The following is a 19,682-nucleotide window of genomic DNA, read 5'->3' as shown; positions in this document are numbered from 1 at the left end:
CCACACTGTCTCCATCTTAGAGGATAGCACTTCCTATAAAATGATGCAGACGGCTATACTTTGAGAACGTTTCCAGAATCTACTGAAGATCTATGCTTTTTTTACACCTCTTTAGCAGCAATCACTCAAAATACAAACAAATAAAAAATGACTAACATCACAAAGCCACAGGAATCAAAACATTTGGATTAGTGGATTTTTGCGCCTGGTCTCAGCTTTCCTTTTTGCATGCTTGCACTTGGGCACAGTTTCACTACAACAATGGCCAATACTCCTCATACACTTTGTTGCTCATGAACTTGCCGCCCAAATGGTTCCATGAGAAAATAAAGCCAATGGAACATAGTGAAGACACATTCGCTCTAAAACATATGGTCTGACAAAATCTCGACCTTGCACAAATCTCTCTACAAACTGTTTTTTATATGACCCCAATCCTGCTAAAATCACTTCTCGACAGAAGTAGGGGGTCTAGGCCAATTTCCTACTATAACTCTAAAGCTATACATTTGGGCCCAAGTGTTTCATAGGGTGTGAGGAGCATGCTAAACACTTTATTGGGTAATTTTAATGTAATGTCAACATTTTGGCAAACTATTTTACAATGGATGTATCTTCAGTCTTTTGCTTGCACATGCTACATTCCATGCACCCTATTATCTTTCCTTCAAGTTGTTGGCTGACTTTGGAGCAAACTCTCAGTAAAAACTTATGGGTAGGTGCAAGTATTAGTTTGGATACCCTCCATTTTATCAGTGAATGCCGATGCTACCCGCATATAGTGATGGCTTAACTTCTATCTCTTAGCTTAGAAGCTACTATGGAAGTATATTCTTTTCTCTTGCCTAGCTCATCTGAGTTGCCCTTGGACTTCCTTTCAAATAATACCCGATTTGATCTTCACCAACCTGAACATATTCCATTACAATGGATTTAGATAACATACTGTCCTCTGTTTAGACAGCTCTCACATCGAATCTATAAATGCTGGTGCCCTGTTAGTAATCCTCTTGAATGCTCAAACAGGGGATTGGGACTCTCCATGGTCATTTGCATTTTGCTTTCACACGTTCTCAAATGGTACCATGAACAACTATTCTGAAGGTGTTATTGTACACAAATGTTTGCTATTCCTACCTGCTAGCACTGAGGGAAAATGCATACTAACTCACTTTGTCACCAAGCTCACCTTCTACCGAGCAATATCCAGGTTTATTTCAATTTTATACCAAAAACTTTCCTTCCTGATCCATTCTATACCTTCAGCCTCTTGAGTGCCTGGGCACATTTGTATTACTACAGCTCTCTCTCATCCCTGCACCTAAAATATTATTTGTAAACAGTTGGAATCAGATGTGACATGCAGCTTCTTGTGCCAGGAAACCACCCATATAAACTGTGACTTCTCTTAGAGCACCAAGGTAATTACCAATTGAATAATAATGCTACATTGTAACACTTTTGCTGCTTTGCACCATAATTGCTTATTCTCATTTGTGTCATTACAGTACCCATGGTCCATGATCCAGATATATTTCTCAGTTTTATGTAAGGTACATTTCATTCAATGTTTGCATATATGTCTCTTGAACATCCTTAGAAGGTCTGCCCACGCTATACACAAGTGTACAAAAACTCAAAAATGAAATCCGCCCGCAACAAAGAAGTAGAGTCTTGGCCTGGACTGAACCAACCAAGACGGAGGTATCATTAACCTGGCTGCAAACTACAGCACTGGGTTGGTTTCACTTCCCCTGCCAACAGGATTCAGCCATTAATGTGAAATGTGCCCAACTACTCTGGACCCGATGTAATAGAGCAATTGGCAGCAAGCATCGGTGCTTGAATGTTATAAAGGAACGGGTGAGTTATAAAAGAGCCTCCTGCTTCTACTTCTATTTGTCGCACACCATGTGGGGAAACATCTCCCAATACACTTCCCCTTATTCTTATACTATAAACTTTATCATTTAAAATATTGCGATCTTTACATTTTTTTCCTGCTCAAAAAGCAAGCACAAAGCAATATGATAAAACTGGGTTAGACTACGTGAAAGCTCTAAAACACACTCCCATGGTAGAGATCAGACAATCACCTGCACCACTCGGACAAGCGTTTCTGGGTACTTGACAAAGACATCCTCAAATGCAATTGCTGGAAGTCGCAGGATGGTGGAAGCAGTAGCTGCTCGGGCAGAGACGGTCTTGTAAGGGGCGGTATGACCCTAATTCACCAAACAGCAAAAATATACATTGAGAAAAAGATATCTATGCAACATAGGACAAAAATATTTCACAGACAACAACAGGGAAGTATTCCTGAAAGCAAGTCAATCTACAATGGATTCTCATATTAAAATATTGCTATTTTAATAACATAATAAACAAGTGTTCTAATAGATGAGAAAGTTTACATCAATTAATATAGATAAACCATTCCATTTCAAACAGAAATAAAATGTTCCTAAGAAAGGTGACATTTCACCACTTCAAGAGGAGAGACATATTCACGGAATTTAACTTGAGATTCTTAAGATTCGTTTTGTCCTTGGGATTATGTCTCAACACTAAAGGTATAAATATACATTTCTCCCTGATGAAACAGGTAGTAAATGGACAATTTTACATCACTCTACCAAAGGTTTCTAAGGTAGAAATAATAACTCGTGTTTAGGGTGTAGGGGTCTGAGGTACAAAGTGATTTAGCGGTTGCAGACCCTGAACTACACTGGCTGTGACCGCTAAATCACGTAATTTTTGGATGTACTAACCCCACTGTGCGATCTGGAAAACTTTTCAGAAAAGCAAAATGAGTTAAAAAACTCATGTTGAATCACAATTTTATAAGACGCATGCTAAAGGCGTTCCTTCCAACTTGAGAGTTGGTAATGTATGTATTAATAGTTTGCTAACATAATTCTGAACGCAAATTACTGATCTGTTACCAAATCCTACACTGGAGTGGTAAATGATTCACAAAGGGTAATGAGACCAAAGTGGGGCATCTTAAAGGGGTGTAGGCAGTGGTCCAAGAGAAGTTTTCAAAGACAGTAGCGGCTGGAGGTCATTAAAAAACAATATCCTTTTTGGAACGCAATCACAGGGATGATGATCTGCTCCACTTGCAGGCCATCGTCGCTGTTAGTATAGCCAATCAACAGGGGTTGCAAATTGCAACCTACCTAATTGAGATTGATTAGGCAAGTCGTTCGTTATTTTGTAAACCAACCTATTTGTACATAGGTCGATTCACAAAAATCAGACTGTATCTGCAAAATGTTGGTGGGTATTTTGCAACTGCAATCTTTATCCATCATTCAGGCCCTTGATCCCTTTACATTATGAACCAACGAGAATTCTGAGCCACAAGCAAAACATGAAATATAGATGGGTGCAGGGAGAAAAACGTGCATTAGCATTGAAGGAGGTCAACAAGCTGAGTGGTATAAGTAATAAAAGGCCCCAGACCAAAAGTTCACAATTTGCTCCAGTATTAGTTAATTTCAAACAAATTTCAAATTTTAAGCAATTCAGTAAGGATTCCGAGAGTAGCCTAAGAAAGCTTTGAAAATTCTTGAATTCCCCTGGTACTCAAATGAGCAAATATTTCTGGTTTGTTTCCTTGTACAATTATGGATGCGTAAATGCAACACATGCACATTTAACTTTATTTCTTCAAAGGGAAAATGTTTTTCCATAAGGGCAACACTTGCCCGACACCCTGATCAATTTAGGGGATGTTCTCTGAAAACACACTTAATTTTGACTGTCACAAATAAACATGTGTGTTCTTCCAGAATAGGAAACTATTCACACATTGTTCAATATCAAGTTGAGACTTTGTGGATGCTGGGTTTTTTTAGACAATAATAAGTTTCTGGTTGCCACCGCTACTTATGTTGAAACTGTGTTTTACTTTAAAATTCGGTTTTAAGGGACCCCAGGTTGGTTTTGTGCCCCTAAGCCATTATACCATTGTGTATTCTCTTTCTGTCCCCACTTGCCCTGTTGGAAGTAGCACTTCCGACTCCAGTTCAGGTTGATTATCCCCTCTTCCCACAATTGAATCAGTGCACACTGTGACATAATGGCGAATGATGCACTGTTACAATAAATGTGCACTTAAGGAAACCAAGTCTGCTTCAGGATACCACATGAAGCAGCTCGCTTCACTTTTCCAACTAACACCAATAGTGAAAAAGATTCAGGCATGAAAAAGATTCACTACTTAGAACTATTCATTTCAAACTTTCTCTTAGAAGATAATGAGACTACAGAATTTACATCGAAATATTCCTATGCTATTAAGAAAGTCCTAATGGGTTAGCAAAAGATAAACCCAACTTTTCATCTACCTAAAAGCCACTATGTTGAACAACCCATGTGTGGTGAAAATCACTTTCTTCTGCAAGACGTTTTGTTGGAAGGCAAGCAACATCTTACACTGGTAACAGCAACTTTGTTTATCAGCCGATTATGTTAGTTCCACAATACTCCACGGTGATTGGACTGAAAATATATATCATAAAAATCTAACAATGAATGCTAATCAGGGAATCGTTGTGCAGGGCATATAAAATGAGGGCACAATAGTTTAGTTGTTTTTCATCCTACTCCTTTTCAAATAACCTGCCGCATATTTTGCCTCCTTGGTCAATGATTAGACACTTCGGAACCAATTTGCAAACTACATTTTGTTGTACTACAATAGTGGCAGACAATGTGACGTGACGGCGTGCGGCAACCATCAGTAAATCCCCGTAATAATTATGCTCAGGTGAACCACCTGAGGCAATGCTTTCTGGGACTGGTGGTTCAGTAAAACCCAAGTGGGTCGCCGCCGGCACTCACATTAAAAAAAATGTCTTTAAAAGGATTGCCGATGTTCGCGCCGGCTCCCTTGCATATAACAGGTACCTTCTATTCCACAGTTAACTGCCCCAATAAAACAGCCGCGGACCCGGAAGTGTTTCGCGGTGGTGCAATCCTGCAACCAGTCCATTTGTGGTTTCCTGCCAGACGCTTTGGCGTAATATCCACCTGGGAGTTCATCCCACCTAGGGGCAACTCTTTTTGTATTATATATATATATATTATCTACTGGCGGTCGCCAGTAGATAGTTATAGTTAGGACCATGTTTCCATAGGAAATCTGAAAATTCTATTTTGAATAACTTTGGCACCGGTTGACGAATCCTCGCGAAATTTTCAAAACTAATGGGGCGCTACGCTCCGCTCCTACCCTGAAAGTCTCGGGGTGATTCGTCAAGCGGGGGCTAAGAAAAAAGTGGGGTCCCAAAATGCGTTTTCCCCATGCATTTTTCCATAGGACCTTTAGACACAGCTACAGCCCGAACGGCTGAACAGAATTACTTGTAATTTGGCAGAGAGGTAGCCATAAGGTCAAGGAAGTGCCTTTTGTAGGTCTGGTGTAAATCTGTTCAGTAGTTCCTGAGAAAATAGCATTTAAATCAATATATATATCTGTGGCAGCGCTCCGTGCGCTTACCGTGCGCTTACGGTAAGCTTACCGTACGCGTACGGTGCCGTGCGCGAGCGCGTTTGATTGGTTGTTAGATCAAAGTAAACATTCGAATCGGTCGAAACCAGGAAGTATCGGCCGCCATTTTCTGTCTGTCGCACTGAAAAAAAAAGGTAGATAACATGAAAAGGGGGCAACGAAGAGAGTTGCAGACCCCCTAGCGTTCGTCAGGGGGTTCACGAAGGGCCAAAAAGTATGAAAAATACATTTAATAATTTTTAAAAAAAATCGCGGGGTGCGCGTACGGTAAGCTTACCGTACGCGTACGGTAAAAAAAAAAAACCAAAAAAAAAAAAGTTAACAATCACATTTAATATATAAATCTAAGGACCCCCAAGGGAGAAAAAAACAATTGATATTTTGAAAAAAATGGGGAGGCGTGCACGGTACGAAATGCGCAATGTGGGCGCTCGGTGCGCGAAGCGCACCGAGCGCCCACAGCGCGTGCACTGTGCGCGAAGCGCACTGTGCGCGCAAAAATAAAAAAAAAATACATAACTTAGCATTTAAAAAAACGTACAAATTCACTGAAAAAACCATAGGTTTCACACACGTTATAGTTAGGAATTAGCATTTAAAAAACCTTGCAAATTCACTGAAAAAACCATAGGTTTCACACATGTTATAGTTAGCTGTACATTTCACTCGTAAAAAAACAATGAAATTCCACGTTATAGTTAGTGCAGGCAACTATAACTCACGCGACCGCAATCCTCTGTTGATGCTAATACTGTATCTTTAGCTATACATATATTACAAATATTTATTTTTCAAAAAGACACATATGTCATCAGTGATGTAATATCTGACATCATCAGCAGAGGATTGCGGTCGCGTGAGTTATAGTTGCCTGCACTAACTATAACGTGGAATTTCATTGGTTTTTTACGAGTGAAATGTACAGCTAACTATAACATGTGTGAAACCTATGGTTTTTTCAGTGAATTTGCAAGGTTTTTTAAATGCTAATTCCTAACTATAACGTGTGTGAAACCTATGATTTTTTCAGTGAATATATATATATATATATATATATATATATATATATATACACACACACACACACACACACACACACACACACGTATGTATATATGTATGCACGCACACACAAACATATACATACATACACATACATATATACACACACATATATGCACACACACAAATTTTTTTTTTTAATTGAAGATCGTGGGCTCAAGGTGATCTTAGTGACACTCAATAGTCTAAGGAGGTTAAACCCAAGGAGTAAATAGGGAGACAGACAATTCTGTGGGTGAGAAAGTTGGTAATCCATGAAAGAGCTGATCCTTTAACTCCTATCTCTGCTAGCCTTTGGGTCAAGATAGAATGAGATATGGTGTTGAATGCAACCGACAAGTCACAAAGAACAAGGGCAGCTGTTTCTCCATTGTCTAAGATGTTTTGCAAGTATTCAGACACAACGAGAAGGATTGGTCCTGTGATATGCGGCAAATAGGAAAGAATCAAGAATGTTATAGGCTTCGAGACAAGAGGAAACCTGAAGATTTATGTGCTTTCAAGCATCTTATCAGGGACTGGTAGTACCGATATAGGTCTATAATTAGATGACCAGCGCTGTTTTTTTCACAGTAGATATGACCTATGCTTGTTTCCAGGAATCTTAAAAATTAGCAGATTTGATCAAATTTATTAAACTTTGTAAAGAAAAAAAACCCATAGGACTATTAATTTCATTTTGAAATAAATCTTTAATTATAATACATTTATTAAATGACAATCAGTTTTTTGAATTTTTCTTTAATGAAATCCCACAGAAAGAAAAACAAATTACCATGCATTAATTATTAAAAGTGCTGTCTAGAATTTATTTAAAGAAATTTACTTGTATGTAATTACAATGAAATTTTACAATGATTTTAAAATTTAAAAACGGTTGTTAAAATATTTTATAAATAAATGTTTTATTTGTATCTACTATTTACAATAAATTATATTCATTGATATATTTTAACTATTTTAAATACTTTAATTTAACATGATCTCCCATGATGTTTTATTTTAAGTCCCTACTTGCATTATTTTGTATGAGAGTGTGTTGAAGTATCTGTGTCTGGCCACGTGTGGTCCTGGACCTACTAATGTTTCTTTTTTAGCAGTAGTAACTTGCACTCTTAAGTTTGGCTCCACTCCTTTTTCATGGGGCAGAGATGTGTAAGTGTACACTTTTGAATAATTTTACACTTGGATTCTGTGAAAAAACGTAAGCAGTAAATGTACTTAAAAGTGTGAGAGTAAACTTACACAAGTAACTTACTCACAAGTGTAATTTACTTTTGTGAATAGCGCTGTGCAACTTTAGATCTCGAAGCTCCAAGTCAGCAGTGGGAGCTTCAGGTCAGATTGGAGTAAACCTAAGTTAATTCTTTGCCCGGTACGCACTTCCTACTAATAAATTAAAATTGCATAGTTTGCTATCTAGCCATGAGGCAGTTCATCTGCTTTGTTTTTATAGAGTGCATTTAAGCAAAACATATTGACGTTAATGACAGTAACGGTACAGGTCTAAAAGAAAGGGAAGTTACTGGTTAAAAAGCCACATTTTAATGGCTTTCCTACATTTGATTAGGTTGGGTTTCAAGCATATGGTAGACAGTTCCATGCTTTGGCTGCTGCAACATTAAAGGATCTGTCCGCATAAGTTACTGTTATACACAAGGAATTCATCAGAAACAAATGGAGAGAACTGGATTGTTGGTTAGGAGGAGAGACAGGAAAGTATACAAGCAGAGTGTCAACATCGTCACAGAAAGAGGTGAGAGCAAGTAGCGGATTGAGGATGATGATCAAAATGAAAATTAACATCAAAAGTGAAAAGGTCAGAAGTTATGGTGGAGTAAAATGAGGGGGATGCAAGAAGGGTGAAAGAAAATGGCCATCCCACGGTTTGGACTGGAGGAAAGTGGTGTCTGACAGTAAGTTGAACAGGAAGTAGTAAGGGTGGCTGGACTTACGAAATTACAAAAGAATACTCTTTCATCAGTAACTTAAAGAAAGGGAAAAATCAAGTAAAGGAAAAGTTAAAGACTGAATGTGGATTTTTATCTAAGGGATTGACCATTCCAGACACTGATCATAATGGTTTGGGAAAGGATGGAGAAAGAGATAGGTATGCGAATTATACTGGAACAACAGTGTAAAGAGAGACAAAGAGGAGCGAGGTGTGAATAGTGAGAATAGGGTAAGTGGAGTAAAGTGCAGGAAGTGAAGATGTGGATGTAAACAGACACGAGATCAAGGACTAGGCAGCAATATATAAACATTACTGAAGAGGGAGGGTGAAAGAATAAAATGGGGAGTGAGAAGTTAAGCGTTCCCGGCTTCTCGGTCATCATTCACTAAAGGTAGATACAGGAGCCGACTTTCAAGACTACAGAAAGTGAGACAGGGACGTGTGAAAAGGAGAGGGCGCTTCTCGACAGAGCAGGCTGTCTTGCTCCCTGTATGCAGCAGAGGTTGTTGTGGCATTGTTACGCCCCCAAAGGAGACAGCTTTGGTGAGAAAGCGAGCCAGCCACCACCCAGGAGAAGAGAGTTATGGGCTGACCCTCTTTTGAACCAAGGCAGAGTAAACAGGGTACCCATTAAAAGAGGAGCCTGTGTTCATAAAGCTATTGTAAGGGACAATTGCTCCTCTTCACTGTAGTATTGCATCTAATATTATGAGGACCAATTACTTGATTTTAATGAGTCGATAAATCAACTTGCATAGATATGAAAATCATGTTCGTGTTTCCTACATTAACTGATGGAACACTAGCAAAGATGAGAGGCCGTCAAGGCTTGCTATACCTCGTGAGCAGAATCCATTCTCCACTGTTCCGCCTATGTAACACCAGGGGGTGCTCACGATTACCAACTAGGAAAGAAGAAAAAAAGGGATTCCAGAGATGTTGACAGTCATCACAGTCTCTCGTGTTCTCAGTCACTTCTGGGGGCTAAAAGGTGCACAATAACATTGGTCACACAACGTTTGTCTATGTTGTCTGTGGACATTTTCCCTGCACACCCCCGAGTTCTGTGTAAGGGAGTGAGGTGTCTTGCCGCCTCAATAAACACAGGGCTGGGAGATAATTTGTGGATATTTTCTTAGCCACCAATGGTTCCTACTTGGGGCACTTTAGTCGGTGTTTGCGTGGCTCCTCAATTAGGGACCACACAAGCGCAGCCAAAATACATACAGAGGATCTCGGGGGACAAAATACGAAAAGAATGGTAGGGTGGGAACTCTGAATAAGGCACGCACGGATTTCAGTAAACCGAGGCATGATATTTCATGGAGAATGAGGGGGCAGGACAACTGATGAGGGCGCGGTCAAAATCCAGGTTTAGTATTTTGAAGATTTTGCAATCCTGTCCTTCGTAACACAAAAAAACCCATAAGAACACAAACCTAATCAAGATTTGGAAACCCTTCCGTCATTTCGGCAAGATGCTGATCTACCCACGCCACTAAAAGCTCTCAACATTTAAGCTTTACGGGTAGCTAGTAATTAGGTAACCTTCGCTAGCAAAGTGAATAGGTTATAATCGCAGTGTAAACATGGAAGGCTTTAATCCTCTGCCAGGCATCTAATATTTCAGTCGCACAGACGAGAGGCGCAACGAACAGAGCCCGGGGGCGCGCGCCGCCTAGGAACAAGGAAGCCCGCGCCGGGATCCAGACACCGCGCGCACCGTCAGTGCACTTGACGGACGTCAGAACACACTGTAATCAAAATCAACAGCCTGTGAACACTGTGTTTATAGCGTGACTGAAATTGCAATCTAGCGCCAATGTGCATTCATTAAGTGTCAGCCTCTCTCCACTACCCACGGGCGTGTCGCTGTTCTCCATTTAGCGCGCCAGAGCCAAAAAAAAATGGAGAGGGGAAAAACAAAACACCGAAGGCGTTTGTTCAAGCGAGGGTAACAGTTTTTCACAATCTCTCTGTCACGCGTGGGGTTGATTGGACGTATTCTGTGCCGCCCTCGTCTAGTACTTCCAATTACACTCGGGAAATGATACACAAGAATGCAACAGAAAAAGGCGAGGTGAAACGTGCAGTTCATGCGGAAATGGCTATCGTTTTGTAGGCTTTTTCTTGGTTTCCACCCATCTGTTTTTCTGTGCAGAATTCAAGGAATGATATCACAGAACTCAGGGACTTCGCTGCCAGTAGTACAGCAAGTACGGCTTAGGAGTGTACCCACTGCATGCCAAACAGGACTGTCTTTTACTTCCCAGGGAGGGTGAAGGGGGGTCGGGCATCCTTGCTACACGTACACTTTTTTGTGTGTGGAGTTTTATATTGCGCGCACTAGACCCGGAGGTATCAGAACGCTTTACATGAGCACCAGTTGCGATACAGACGAACACATTCCTTATAGTTAGGCACGGGGAGATTAAATGATTTGCCCAGCATCACAGAATGTTGAGCGTCCCGCCGAGACTCGAGCCTGGTTCCCAGCTCCGCGGTCCACCGTCCTAACCGTTACACGATAAAAACACGGATACAAGAGTGTCACCTCTAAAGAGCTTAGCACGGCAGGAGGAATCTAATGCGTGTGGCGCTTTGACCCGCAAGTATCAAACCATGTTACATAAACCTGAGTATTCTCCTGTCCGAGCAGAACGGCCATAAAATGTAGGCAGAGGTTGGGCAGTTTTAGACAGGTAGGTGTCATCTGCAATTATCTACACACAAACACAGTATAAACTGGAGGGAAGTGGTGCCCCAGTGGTTTGGAGAATCCTTAACTAGATTGACCAGATCAGAAGTGGTCTTCATGCTTGTGGTACCTAGAGTGTCCAGCTACAATTTCCTGGTGGTGCTCGATGCTACTGGCACCGGTATGGGGTTTCTTGCTGCCCAGTGTAGTGACATGGCCTAGCAGTTAGCTCCATCCACCTCCTTTTGGAGGATAGGTTAGTATAAGATTGGTACCCTTCGTAAAGGGGCCAGATGATGGATGTGGGTCATCAGAACCCCCCCCTTTAATCCCCTCCCTGGAAATCAAGCGGCCTGAATGGGATTGATGAAAGGAGCGGAAAAGAGTTCCCGGTAGAACACGCACTTCACCCATACTGCGGTACAAATGAGCCATTTACGTCTCCTGATCTGGTTGCATGTGAGACTGGCCACATCAAACTTACCCACTGCCAGTGTCCCAGAAGGACAATAAAGGAAGAGGCTAGAGGTGTACTATTTGTTTTACAAGACCACAAACAAGTAACCTTCAGGAAAGATGACACGAGTTTAAGAATATGCTACTTACCTTCAGTAACAATCTTTCTAGTGGATACTCTACCTACCTATTCTTCTCTACACCTCGAAACTGCAACTAGTCAAGAAAGATAGAAGTGAAGGGCAGACACATGAAAAGTCTTCCGCTCTCAAACATGTTAAACAGACTTGATGGTCAGCAGACATACAGGGCCAGCTGTGCATGGGTTTGATCAGTGAACCCTTCCGAAAAGTAAGCACCAAGTTATTGTCCCACAGAGGTATGACAAACAGTGAAGGAAAGAGCATGCAAGTCAATTTCTCTAAAGAGGGACAAGGATGAGTTTGACAGACAATGACAACATAGAGCAAAGCTTTGTTGAACTAAGATAGTACAAGAGTAACACATCTGATAACCTTGTACAAAGAGGATCTACCTGGCCTTCGGCACAACAACATGTGTCTACCAACTGCCCTCCACAATTCTGGTATTAGGACAGTGCACAGCAAAGGTAACATCAACCACCCCAAGAGGTAGATCAAAAGAGATGAGATGGCCAGTTTCATCCCATGCCTGAAGAACCACTCAGGGCGGAAGTGGAGGAGAAGACGCAGAAATGCATAAAAGGTCTGCATGTCACACCCTTCACAACTTGCATTACATTTAATCACTTGCAGTTTTCCTAATGAAAATTCCCCAAAACACTAGCAAAGAGATGAATGGGCAAAGACACGTAATAATTGTCCCTTCACGGGGAATGTGCTTCGCAGAGGCACCCACAGTGGGAACAGAAGAGGAAGCACAAAAAAAGTGAGCGCTTCTGTGAGAAGTAAAGCAATCCACCATAGCGGTGTCTTACAAGGCGCAGATGTACAGAGTCACTTCTGGGTGAAAGCGACACTCTTCATCAGTACGATGACGCACACTGAAGTTGTTTGCCATTGTGTTCAGCGAACTGGCCAGATGATGAGCAGTCAACAAGACTTTGTAAGCCAGGGCTACAGCCATAGCGTTAGAGCGTCTACACAAAGAAAAAGTGAGTACCAGCCACCCTCCTGGTTGGTACAGTCTCTCGAAACATCTGTATCATGCCTCAAATGCCCCATACTCTGCACAAAAAAGAAGGCCTTGGGGGTATTGCCCTTGTACAGTCACAATAAATGGGAGATGTTGCATAAGCTGAAACAAAGACTTCAGCTTTGATGAAAAAGAAACCCATGTCACAAGCAGGGTTTGGGGGGCAGACGAGCCCCGGGAGGTCTGACGAGGGGGGGGGGGGGGGGGGGGGAATCACCGGCCATTTTCTGGAATTGGGCTGCTAGGGTATAGCCCAAATGCAGCCCAACGGGGTTTATAGCCCATTTTAGGTTCTGGTGACCTAGTGGCTAAGCGTGCAGTAGGGAAAGTTTTTGTGAGGCAGGTGGAGGGTGATTTGGCGAGTAGTTTATATTTCGGAGGTGGTAGTTGTAGGGATTGGCGATGGCAAGTGAGGATAATCGAGTTTTAGCAGCGGTCCGGCTTCTCAGCGAGGCCGGGCATCTGGGTTGGTGGACAGGTTGGCCCGGTCCAAAGGCAGAATGCAGCACGACAGGCACCCTCTTTGGAACCAGGTAAACAACAGGAAGGGTTGAAACCTAAGATGGTTTCGGTGGGGATCGGGGCAGGGGAGGAGGTGGGGGGAGAAGGAGGGAGGTTGAGCAAAGGAAAATATGTACTGGATGTGGGGGTTGGCACTGATGACACAGGTAAAGCGGACGGAGACAACACGAAGGCCAAAGAGCTGGGCGACGTAGCAGGGGGGGATGGTAGAGCCAGTTGTGAAACCAGAAAGTAAGGAATCGAGATTAAGAAGCTGCCGTATATGGGGGTAACAAAGCCGTTGGGAGCGCATCTGATGTTGGCCATTATAGAGCGCATCTGGAAGGGGGAATATGTGGAAATGCTTAAATTACTACACAGGGAGGAAGTTTCGGAAGAGGAAGAGTACGAATTGGCCAAGCGGCCAAGAGTGCCCTCACTATTGAGAATTGGACGGCAGCTTTTCTAATATATGCAAGCGGGTATTGCGAAAAATACCCTGAGAGGTGTGTGACTCTCTAAGTACATGGACGTCATCAGGAAGGCGCAGATTGCAGGGGAGGGCTATGCCTGGGCACAATACGACAAGGAGTTTAGAGCCCGTATGGCATGGGACACCGAAGCTAAGTGGGAGGAGTTAGATACAGATCTCTGGCAGCACACTATGGGGTCTGCTAGAGAACGGAAGACGATATTCACGGCCAGCAGGCTTCCTCTCGTTTATCGGCCCTTTCAGGGCCAACCCACCCGGGGAGGGGTGGGGGGTACAGGAAGAGGACAGTCAGGATCGGGTGGGGCCTACTGGGATTTCAATAAAGGAATGTGCACACAGGAATTTTGCAGATTCAGGCATGACTGCTCGAAATGTGGAGGCAGACACGCCTTGGTTAACTGCTTTGGGGGGGTCGGGACAGCAGTCGGGGGGTCACCAGTGGCACCAAGGGAGGTTAAAGTCAGGGGGACAGCAGCAGCAAACTGGCGGGGGGGGGGGGAAGAGGGGCTAGAGGGGCTGGGCCAAAAGGCTCGTACACCGGTTAGAGTGGACAACTTAGTGGCAGCCTTACTGGGTTACGACGACCAGAAGGCTGCGAAAATACAACAGGATGGTTTTATTGTCGGTTTTAGGTTAGGGTACAAGTGTCCCAGGGTTAGATGTTGGGTGGACAATTTACAGTCAGCTAGGGAGCACCCGGAGGTGGTGCAAGACAAAGTGGACAAGGAAGTTCGAGAGGGCCGCATGGCGGGTCCATTTGATGAGTGGCCATTGGTGAATTTGATTGTCTCCCCAGTTGGAGTGGTCCCCAAGAAGGAACAGGGGCAATTTCGGTTAATCCAGCATCTGTCTTGGCCAGAAGGCAATTCTGTGAATGATATTATTGTCGACACAGAGGCTTCTGTGTCTTATTCATCGGTTGACGTGGCTATGTCAATGGTAGTGACCGCGGGCGCAACTTCGGAAATGGCAAAATGCGACAAAGTCTGCTTTCCGGCTGCTTCCAGTCCACCCAGAGGATTGGGACCTCTTGGGTATCCATTTAAACGGTAAATGGTACGTGGACAAAGCCTTACCGATGGGCTGCTCTATGTCTTGCGCATTATTTGAATGCTTCAGTTCATTCTTACAGTGGTTGTTTTCCAGCTGATGACACACTATCTGGATGACTTTTCCTTTGTGGGCACCTCAGACTCCACGGAGTGCCAGACAGCACTGGACAGCTTCAAAGAGATCATGAGGGAACTCTGAGTACCTTTGGTGCAGGAAAAGACAATGGGGCCCAGTACCGCTCTGTCCTTTTTAGGGATTGAGTTGGATTCATGAGTACTGGAGGCACGATTGCCAAGGGACAAAAAGCAGAGGATGCTGGAGCTGCTGGGGGTCATGCTGGTGAAAGACAGTCACAGTTCGCGAAATTCAGGTGTTGCTGGGACACCGTAACTTTGCATGCAGAGTAGTGAGAGTAGGGAGGACTTTTTGAAGACAACTTGGTAGGGCATTCTCAGGACAGAGACAGCCGCATCACCATGTACGACGGTCAGCGGGAGTGAGGGAGGATTTGCGGATGTGAACGTTTTTCCTACAGGATTTCAATGGCGTGCCATTGGCGTGGAAGGAGGACATGGTGTGGGATGTCCAGATTTTATTCAGATGCCGCAGGCAGCCATGGTTTTGGTCTCTACTGGCAGGGGAAATGGTGCGCAGAACAGTTGCCCAGTGAGTGTGGGGCGGGGGGTAGGAGCATAGCTTTCCTGGAATTTTTCCCCCTGGTAGTTGCAGTGACGCTATTGGGGAGGGGGGACGGGGGGGACAACTGGCCCACAAGAAAGTGACTTTTAGGATTGACAATATGGCGGTAGTGGAAATTGTCAATCGGCAGTCCGCTAGAGACGAGCAGGTACTGAAGCTGCTATGAGTGTGTTTTGGGCTGCTTGCGTTATGACATAGCTTTACGGGCTGTGCGGATGCTTTGTCTCGTTCACAGTGGGGGAGATTCCGTGGGTTTGCCAAGGATGCTGACAGGACTCCGACCCCCATGCCACCGTAGTTGTGGTACGTAGGCAACACCGGATGTTACAGATGGTGATAGGCTTTCTGGCACTTTCCACGAGGTCGTCATATAGCTTAGCCTGGCAGGAATTCTGGACTTTGGGGCACAGTGGAGGGCTTCTTTGGAGCACAGGAGAGAAGACGTGACACAGTTTATATTGCAGCTGATTGATAAAGGGCTCTCTAGAGTGACCATTTCGGGCAAACTGGCAGGGATTGCATTCGTGGGGAAGCTTCTGTGGGGCTACGCTCCATCGGCGGGGGAGTTGGGATCGCGGATGTTAGAGGGTTGGGCCAGGGAGCAAGGTACAACTGGGCGCGTCCGGCAGCCTTTGTCATGGGACCTACTGGTGAATGTGTTGGGAGTGTTGGCCTCTGTATGTGAAGACAGTTTTGAAGAGTGCCTTTTTTCCACATTGATGGTGTGGATGTTTGTTGGAGCATTCCGGGTTTCGGAACTGTTGGGTCAGAAACATGCAGGGGGTATTACCTGGGCAGATGAGGTCCCGTGGCGGGATCGGGTTTGCACTTGGCTGCATAAGTCCAAGACAGATCAGCGTGGCGTGGGAAAATGGGTTTCATTGCAAGTAGTGGACCCCCTTTTAACTTATCCTTGCAGATGGGAGGCTCGATGGAGGGCACTTTCAGGGCGATATGACGGGGGGGGGGGGGTTCATGCACAAGGATGGGCGCAGAGTGACTGCTTTTCAAGTATTGTCGGCTTTGCGTAAATCGCTTACTGCGCTAGGGCTGCCCAGCATGGGATTTGGTTCACATTCCTTCAGGATTGGGGCCGCATCTGAAGCCAGGAACAGGGGTTGGGGAGGGAAGACTTCATGAGGCTGGGAAGATGGTCTTCAGGCTGCTACAGGAGATATGCGTACGGCGCCACTGGGGGGTTATAGCGCGGTTATGTGTCTTTCCTTTGTTCACGCAGTTTTTCGGTTTCAGGTTCGGTTGCGGGTCCCCTCGCCAGGGAGATGACGATATGGATAGTGGGGCATTCATTCGTGAAGTGGGACCAGGTCCAGGCACGTGGCAGCTATTTCGGGGAAAGTTTGGGGTTTAATAAAGATTTATTCAAAGTTCATTGGAAGGGGCGGGGGGGGCATGCTTTGGAGAGAACTGTTGCGTATACTGAATGGGATGTTGGTGGCTGGTAGGTGCCCCGACATTTTGTTGCTCCACTTGGGGGAAAATTATATGGTTCAGGAGAAGGGTTTGGTCATTTTGCGACGCATGAAGAGGGACTTGGCCCTGTTGAAGCGCCAGTGGTCTGGGTGTTCTGTAATCTGGACAGAGTTTGTTCCGCATAGGATCTGGAGGGGTGCAGTTAATCCGGGGCAGTGGAAAGGGCCAGGAAGAAACTGAATACAGAGATGGCGCGGTTTTGCAGAAAACTGGGGGTGTTCAGGATTGCCCACAGGGAGATGAAGTTCGACACAGTGGAATTCTTCAGGAGTGATGGGGTCCATTTATCCCGTTTGGGGATGGACTTGTATCTGCTGGAGATTAGGTAAGTTCTTGCTAGAATTCTGAATGTCTAGGATGGTTCAGGGAACAGTCCTACCAGGGCAGGGGGGGCAGAAAAAAGGGGAGGCGGCATCACCGCCTACGCTCCCGCTTTTTCCTGGGTGGCGGGGTTGTTAAGAAGTTAGCTACATTGGCAGAAGTTTTTAGTTAAATGTTGGAAGTTTTGTGGGCAGGGCCAAGGGAAGGTTAGGCAGGTAGGCTAAGTTTAGACTAGGGGTTAGCTAGTTACAGTTGCAGAAAGGCAGGTAGGGGTGTAGGTTTTAGTAGAGGGCAGGAGTTGGAAACTGCAATACTGTGTAGTGGGATTGTTATGGAATGTTATGTTATCGGCAGGGTGGGGGATTTATGTGGGGGTCGTAGGGGTGGGGAGGGGATATGGAGGTTCAGTGAATTTATGTATAGTGAGGTTTTAGTTTGTAAGGCAATAGCCTAGGTTGGACATTGTGATATGCACCTGTTTTCAATAAAACGGCCTTTTTCACACCCAAAAATGGGTCTCTGTGTTGGCTGGCCCCCCTCCCCACCCAAAGTGAAAGTATTGTACACTGGATATGGTCTGACACCAACTGCAGAGAGCCCACCTTCAGCACGGAGTCATCGCAGCACTGGAATGCAGACATCACCAACCTTCACTAATATCAGCGATAGGAACTCTCTGAAGAAAAAAAGGTGCTGAAGTGTGGCTAAATGCTGAGACTGCAAAACTGACCTTCAAAACCCACTAAGGAGCGCCTAACGTGTCGTGAGATGGCAGTACCGATATAAAGAAAACTGATCCGGTGTGTCAAGTGATCCAAATATCTGAAACCTCATGGCTTAAATAGCAACTGCAAGGGACAAAAGTGACTATATCCTAGCGAAGAAAGGAATCCTGGACACAAAGACCAGAATGGGATGAAGCCTACATCCATCTTGGTGTCTAGGAAGCATTGGGAGTAACATCCCTCCTCAATCTCATTTGAATCAGCTCAATGGCACCTTTTCTCAGACAAGGTAGAACCTTGAACTGGAAAGATTCAGCATAGGGGTGGGGTGGGGGGGGGGCTAGATAAAATAACATTGGGAGGGAGAAGCAGGTTACTGAAAAGGGAGGATGTATCCTTTGTATAATCTGAAGGACATCACAGCCTGTGGTGAAGGACTGTCAGCGCATCTACAAGAAGGTAAACCCTTCCGACACGATGCGGGTCCACCTTCGATAGTTTACTAAAATGGATTGGCGGGGGAAGCAGACTGCTGTTGTTGTCCTTTGTGAACCTTGGAGCTGCCATGCCTCCATAACCTGAAAAACTTCACTCGGATAAGGAGGATGGTGTTGCCCATAAGACTGAATTCTCGAGTAGCCTTTGAATTTTCTATACTACTTTTGGAACTGGCAGGCAGAAGAAACCAAGTTCATAGAGCGAGTAAATGCACCTCTTTTAAAATTTCTTCAAGATCTAATCGGCTTTATGCTCAAGGGGTGCCAACTGTCAAAATGCATATCCATCTGATTTGACTGGATGTCACCGGAGAGCACTGTAAAACTCATCAAAGTGTGTCTACTTATGGTCACAGATTAACCAATAGACCTGACCACCAAAGACACTGTGTCAAGACAAGGTCTAAGAATTTGCTTTGCGGCTCCAAATTCATCACAAACTACAATGAAAAACTGGCCAGTCACATGGTCCGGTAAACATGTGTCTACTTGAAATGAAGTGTATGCTAAGGCCAGTTTCTGTATCGCAAGTAGAAATTTAACTATGTCCGATGGCGAAGAATTTACATTTGGCTGTGAAGCATTGCAGGATGACGTGCATCCTCGAGAATTTCCATGCAGTGTACAGGCACGTTTAAGTCCCCAAACTAAGACTTCAGGAGCCAGATCACCACATTCAGTAATTCTTGACTGGGATGATAGACCTGACCTTTTTGTTGAAATGAAAAAAAAATGAAATACTAGCATTTGTAAAGCACACAGCTACCTCCGAAGAGGTGTCCCGGCGCTAGGATTAAGCAAGCAATTGCTCAGTCACAAGGTGCTGGGCTAACCTGCCGCCGGCACTGGGTATCGAACAGTGAGCCCCCTTGTTCCGGAATCCAGAGTCAGTTGCCCTGGCCACTGCACCACTGAGCTAGCAAATCTTAGCTGAGATGGAGTATGCAGTATGGTTGAAACAACATCTCCAACAGTTAGAAATACCATGCTTGCTTTGCCCAATTTAGAAGTGTATAGTCTTCATAGAGCTATGAT

At 44.3% G+C, this 19,682-nt stretch overlaps 1 protein-coding gene across 2 annotated transcripts in view; it reads right to left on the bottom strand.

Moving 5' to 3' along the window:
- Positions 1–19,682, bottom strand: part of PNPLA7 (patatin like domain 7, lysophospholipase) — a 1,876,659-nt gene that overhangs the window by 1,566,308 nt on the left and 290,669 nt on the right. For both annotated transcript variants that reach the window (XM_085610534.1, XM_085610541.1), the window contains exon 10: positions 2,097–2,225. In XM_085610534.1, the coding sequence (XP_085466660.1) occupies positions 2,097–2,225 (129 nt within the window). The remainder of the gene's footprint in view (positions 1–2,096; positions 2,226–19,682) is intronic.

This window comes from Triturus cristatus, chromosome 1_2 (assembly GCF_964204655.1).
Source record: "Triturus cristatus chromosome 1_2, aTriCri1.1, whole genome shotgun sequence".
NCBI classification, from domain to species: Eukaryota; Metazoa; Chordata; class Amphibia; order Caudata; family Salamandridae; genus Triturus; species Triturus cristatus.
The sequence above is the reverse complement of the archived record's forward strand: the minus strand, read 5'-3'. Positions and strand labels throughout refer to the sequence as shown.